The sequence below is a fragment of the Diplotaxodon limnothrissa genome, linkage group LG6 (assembly GCF_057381915.1).
Source record: "Diplotaxodon limnothrissa isolate DT_005_m linkage group LG6, D_limnothrissa_male_GT1.1, whole genome shotgun sequence".
Lineage (NCBI taxonomy): Eukaryota > Metazoa > Chordata > Actinopteri > Cichliformes > Cichlidae > Diplotaxodon > Diplotaxodon limnothrissa.
This window is the reverse complement of record NC_140601.1, coordinates 1,548,298-1,554,457: the sequence shown is the minus strand read 5'-3', so window position 1 is coordinate 1,554,457 and position 6,160 is coordinate 1,548,298. Positions and strand designations below refer to the sequence as shown.

General features: G+C 44.4%; 1 protein-coding gene across 1 annotated transcript; it reads right to left on the bottom strand.

Moving 5' to 3' along the window:
- Nucleotides 1-399: 399 nt before the first annotated feature.
- On the bottom strand, nucleotides 400-5,956 carry pold4 (DNA polymerase delta 4, accessory subunit). The gene is made up of 5 exons (XM_085355438.1): nucleotides 5,885-5,956; nucleotides 4,451-4,586; nucleotides 4,072-4,149; nucleotides 1,294-1,405; nucleotides 400-597 (listed from the first exon to the last, which is right to left on the bottom strand). The coding sequence occupies exons 2-5, from the start codon at nucleotides 4,557-4,559 to the stop codon at nucleotides 573-575; spliced, it is 324 nt and encodes a 107-aa protein (XP_085211564.1). The 5' UTR covers nucleotides 4,560-4,586; nucleotides 5,885-5,956; the 3' UTR covers nucleotides 400-572.
- Nucleotides 5,957-6,160: the final 204 nt, after the last annotated feature.

Below are 6,160 nucleotides of genomic sequence, written 5' to 3'. Positions count from 1 at the left end.
CCGAAAGATTTACAACCTGAGTGCCCCGCCTCTGATGGCAGCCCGGAGCCTCTCCACCAATCAGCAGGTCGTGCGACTGCTGTCGCTCAGCTCTTCGAGTGACAGCCAATTAGCACCGAATGTGTGAGTAAACAACAAACCAATCAGGCGGCACGGAAGGCGGGCTAACATGTATGCAGAGCACTGACGCTCCATTAGCCCTACTCACCTCTCATCCTCTTCAGACCAGGAATTAAAAATCCAGCAGTTATAAAAACCCTGAAGCAAACAGGTGTCAGATTACAGAGCACATGGAAGAAGCCGAGGGAATTGATTTGTCCTTCATGTGTCTTTCACTATTTATTTCAACAAACAACATTAAACTTGCATAATAAGACAAGAATAAGTCAGTTTGGGTTCAATGTGTTTATTAAAAATATTACAAGCTACTAAACCACACAAAGACAACGGCAGGGTTTAGTCGCTGGAACATGGTTGCTGTTGTACAGATTTGTTTCTTCCTCTTTTCCTTTTCATATAAAACGCTGACGTAAAAAAACCCTGGTTTTGACTGCAGTTTGTTTGTGTCCTCCTCAGAGAGGATATCCACTCCACAAGCTGAAAGACAGAGAACACAATCGTCACTCAGCCAGTGAGCAAAAACAATGAAAGTACACTTGACAGTTCTCCAAGTGTTCCATCCATCAGTGATTGGCTTTGTAAGAAAACCTTAATCATGTTTAACTTGTTTTATGTGACATCTTCAAAATGAAGCTTTTTTATTCAAATCCATTAATATTATGTTATGAAAAATGCTGGCAGCTGCCAGTGCTGCCCTCCAGCCTCCTAGCAGATACGTCTATGGTATAAATGTGAAAATCTTAGGTGATTCTCAAAAAACTGCTGAAACGGACTTTGAAGATCAGGGAGATTCGAACTCATCCGGGATTTTTAGCAGATGCACGTGTATCTCCAGAGCCTACGTCACCTCGTTCTTGAGGTATTGTCCTCATGAAGAGGCTTTTACAGCTGAGGGGCACTTCTCTACATCTCCTTAGAGATAAAAAGAGAACATTTTTAACAAAAGAAACAATGTGACCTTTAATTTGCACACTATGTTTGTGTCTGTTACGAGGTGATGTGTCTGGAACCTGATGGCTTCATGAACCCTTCTGACACAAATCAGCTTTAAGCTGTCAACATCTGGGCTGTCACTCATCCTTCAGTAATGTTTATGACCCATCATGTTGTGGTCTTTTCAAATATTCTGGGGATACAAGTGTGTGTGTGTGGGTGTGTGTGTGTGTGTGTTACCCCAGGTTGTACTCTGGGTCGGCGTGGGTTTGTAGCAGCAGGTCTCTGATCTCCTCAGGTGGGTTCAGACCATGAAGCTTTGCTCTCTCCCACCTCTGCAGCCTGCTGATACCTGACACAGACACATCAGGATGAATCATTCAGTCACTTCAGTCTGTTTTACTGCTAGCAAAGAACGGACCCAAAACTAACGCAGTGCAGTGAGCATCAGGACAACAGGCGAGCACACACACACCTAGCAGGATTACTACGGCTTACATCACTCTGGTCACTCTGCGTTGCTGTGCTAATATGGCACAAAGCACTTGAACATCCCATTTTCTATTTGCACAATGTACATTTTCAGTTTTTTAATCTAAATGTACTTATTGTTTATAATGTTTTGCACAGTCGAGGATCAGCTCAGGACACGTTTCTGTGTCTGTGCACGTCTGTGGTCCTGCCTACAGACTCGTGGGGCAGTTGTCTTCTGCGGGCGGTCACGTCATTAACTGAAGTTGAGGCGTGGCTGCTTCGATCAGCAGGTGTGGAGGCACAGGTAGTAGTTGCTGTGTGAGTCTGCTCCAGAAAATGGAGTCCCTGAAGTAGACCTCCCCACCATGTTTTTAACTTTGGTGATTGAAATCCAAGAATCCAGTCTAATTAGCACAGATTACATTTAACACAAGCATTTTGTTAACCAAGCATCTTTTTGAAGCCATTCATCCAAATTTGTTTACATCTCACTAGATCAAAGCAACATGGTGGCAGCCAAAATGCTTAAGTTGAGAAACAAATGGACTGGTCTCACATACGGCCTCTCTGCTCCACTTATACAGACGTTTACCACGAGCCTGTCACATAAACTCACATTTTGTTCATGGTTTGTCCAACAGACAGACACACAGTCACACTGCAGTGGATGAATAGTGTGCAACTCCCTGCATGCTGATTCTTGCCTGCCCTGCTGAAACACCAGTGTCTGTCCACAGTGAACCAGGATTTACATTGGTGTGGAGAGAGTGGCGACCAAGAAATGAGCCCTAATCCCAAAACATCTTCAAGCTCGACTGAAATCTGTGGCTGTCAACATGAAAACATGCCTTGTGGAGAAAGGCTTCACAGTCACGGGATTTTTGGACTACCTCCAAATTCTTAACTTCACCTTAAATCAGCAGCTTGAAACTTGGACGCAACTGGGACTTCCAACAGTACAATGGTGCCAAACACACATTACAACTTTGTTTTGGAATACATAAAGCCCTGACCTCAACCCTACTGTAAATTCGTACACTACGCTTAAAACCCAGCTCCGTGCCAGAAAACCAACCAATTCAAATGAACTCAACCAATCCTACCAAGAAGAGTGGTAAAATGCCCAGCCACAATCGTGCCAGCAGGCTGACGATGACTACCAACTGCGTCTGGACGAGGTACGACTTCCTAAGAGAAATTCAACCAAATACTAGCAGGGTGTCCGTATATTTTTACCTGAAATCCCAAATAAATGGAAAACTTGCAGGGCAATAATTTCCAGAGGAGTTAGGGGGGTTATGACCCCCCCAATAATCAGACCCAGCCAATCAAATCCCCCCCCCCCAATAAAATGATGAATTATCTTGCATAAATAGGCTGTTGATTTTCTTTACTCATTTCAGTTATTACCAGGAAAATAGCTGCATGTTTAATTATCTGGGAATTTACCCAGATTTATTTATTTATTCAGACAGAGCTCTTGACCGCCCCAAATGTTCAGCACAAAGTTACACCCATGAAAACTTGTATATCCAATTGTTGTTTTGAAGTTCATTAAAGGTGTAAGCAGTGTAATCATTCCACCTGGAAAAGGAACAGTTCAAAGGAATCAGCCCCAAATGATCATTTCACCTTTGGTCTTAATAAAGGTAAATAAACGTCTGACCACAGCTGCCCTGTTATAGTGATGACTGGGGTATGTCAGCGAGCGTAACAGATAAGGGGGATCGGGGTCATTTCCTGTTAATTAGGCCCATCAGTGTGCATTTTTGACAGGTTGCATGATGCTGCAGCACTAAGGTCTGATTCCACGATATCGCTCATTGTCTCCACTACAATCAGGCAAATTCATTACAAGCTGCAAGGTCAAACGTGTGTGAGTGTTGGACGTGTTTCCTCTCTTTGTTGTGATCGCTGTTGGAGTCGTAGTAAAAAAGTTACTGCACATGTTAACCAGAATCGTAACAGTAATGCAGCACGTTACTTAATTACACCCAGGAGAAAGACATTTGTTACACTACTCACTGCGTTACTTTCATGTTACTCTGTCTCATAATCATCATTTAACAATATAAACCTACAGGCTACCCCACACACCGACACACATCCCTGTCCCAACGAGGACACGCGTGATCGTTCTCTTAGTGTTTAGGTATGAACACAAAGCAAAGCTGGAAAGCAGCACAAAGAGACATTACAGCGACATTACTGTAGAACGCTGCAGACGACGGCTCACTTCATCACAGGGCCGGGCTTCACTCCGCTTTAACATTCTTGGCTAGCTTAGCGTTAGCATCCTGTCTGTGCAGGTGTTAACACCATGGTGCAGCTGATTCTGTCCAGGAGCAGTCTCCATTGTAGCATGGCACTCTCATCCTTTTGTGCAGTACAAATCGACACAGCCCCCACCGCAGGCCGAGCCATTATTCTCCTGCGAATCAAAACCAGCTGATCGCAGCGAGAGCGCAAGAAGCGATAAATGGGATCAGCTAACGATTCCAAGGAGCTGGACTGCTTCTCAATCTACCACAGCATGAATCTTACCTGTGCAGGGCCCAAAACTCCAGTCGAGGTCAAACTGTCGGAGCTTCTCCAGTTCCTCCTCTCTAACTCGGTCAGCCTCTGCTCACAGGAAGAAAGGGTCATGTGACAACAACACTCACATTAACATCAGGGTAAATATACTGGATGGATCTGCAATTTGGAACTTTCATAGAACACTCGTGCAGCAGGTTTTTGGACATGTTTAGACAGACAGGTAGATGTTCATGTGAGGGCAGTAAGCAAGCACTAAACTGATGAACCGAGGGTCACCGAGGGTCAGCATGAGATACATAATGACTATTTTTATTTGTGAATCATGGAAAGCTGCGTTTGCAGGGAATCTGTTTACAGTGACACCACAAAGAGTGCTGCTCTTCACCTTTCTGTGGGGAAGGAGGAGGAGTTGGGCTCTTCTCTCGCTTCCCTCCTTTTCTGGATCTCTTCACCACTTTGAACGAGTCCGTGATAAGTCTGCGCTTGGTTGTCATGGTGACCGATCCACAGCAGAAACACACCTGTGCAATGGGTTTTTGTTAAAAAGATGGAAGATTTCACATAAGAAACTCTCCTGCGAGCTCACCATCACTCCCTGATGTGATAAGGGCCGCCAAAGTGACGCGTTCAACTGCCAGTCAGCTATCGAGCAACATTTTCTTCAAATGAAAAAGAAAACGCTCGAGCCTAATGACTGAATCCTATATCTATTCACAAACTAAGAGTCGTGTTAGTAGCTGCTGCCTCATCACGCTCACCTTTTGTGTCTAAAAGTCTTTTCAGGTTTTTCCAAAGCTGATTGTTGGTATTTAAGCAGTTGTAAACGAGTTCTTGGCCCATCATTTGTGAAACGTTTCTCTCATGAATGACATCAAGCTATTTGTAGACAGAAAGAACATCTCTGTCACGAGGTAGAAGCTCTGATCAGTTCTTGGCTATCCAACGTCTATATAGCTGAATTTATGTAAATGTAAATATTTATATTGTAAGTGGTCAGTAAGGACTCACTGATTATAATTATACCTGCAAACAGCTCATTCTTTATTACCACTGTTTCAATCAGGAATAATTACGCAGTAATAGCGAGTCACAAGATAAAACGGTTTAACCCACAGTTAGTGGGTGTATCACGGCTCACGTGTGTAATATGCCACATGTAAGCTTACATGTTGTATTAGCATGAAGCTGCAAAACCGACCGTTGATTTTTCTAAAACACATGAAGGCGATTATAAGCAAGCTCGTTAGTTTGGCCTTTGCCTCTAAATTCGACCGAAAAAGTGAACAATAATGATAATAATCATAATCATAACAATGACTCGTGTAGTTTTTGAACGCCTCTGACGTCACGCCCATGCAGTGACGTGTTGTGAAAAGTAGAAACGGGGACCACAGGTACGCCGCACAGGACTCACGCATTGACCAGCTATTACAGGTTTACTACCACCTGCCGATGACATCACTCCGTTTAGTTTCAGACCACTTCACTGATTTCAAGAACACGGAAGAGTCACAGTGTCCCTACTTTTCCACATCCACGGGCGCAGGAAATACGGTTCGCCGTGAAAAACACGTTCGTGTTTCACCGTCAATCTAAGGTCCAGCTTCACGTTTTAGCCGCACATCCTTCTGTGACCCAGCCTATTTATTTACGTGCGCTGTGATGGACATTTGTTTTGGTCTGTATCTTTTCACTTAGCCTAATAAATCATGTTGAGCTGTAGAGTGCACCCTGGCCTTCTCCTGTGACACGTCGTGTGTTTGGGCGGCCCCTGTCAGCCCCACAGAGGCAGGAAGACCCGAGTGTCCTTTGAACTTACCTTGTTGTTTAAGCGATAACAGCTGTTTGAAACAGATCAGCGCTTTCTCTTCTCTCAGGCTGCAGCACTTTCTTCTTCTCCCATCGTCACTGCGCTACACTGAGCCGGGGTCACTCCTTTGCTGCCACCTGTTGTTTGCTCTGCGTACTGCAGATCAGTGTGTTAAAGCGATGGGAATTCCGGATCTATTTAGAGAACCGGCTCGTTCGGCTCAGTTCACTACAAAGAGTCGACTCTCTCTCTCTCTCTCTCTCTCTCTCTCTCTCTCTCTACATA

Bases quoted from the DNA above. Each gene is read 5' to 3' on its own strand.
- pold4 (XM_085355438.1), bottom strand. From the start codon at position 4,559: ATGACAACCAAGCGCAGACTTATCACGGACTCGTTCAAAGTGGTGAAG. The intron at 1,406-4,071 runs GTAAGATTCATG...TGTCTGTGTCAG, and splicing joins GAGTTTTGGGCCCTGCACAG to GTATCAGCAGGCTGCAGAGG. The intron at 598-1,293 runs GTAACACACACA...TCTGTCTTTCAG, and splicing joins GACCCAGAGTACAACCTGGG to CTTGTGGAGTGGATATCCTC.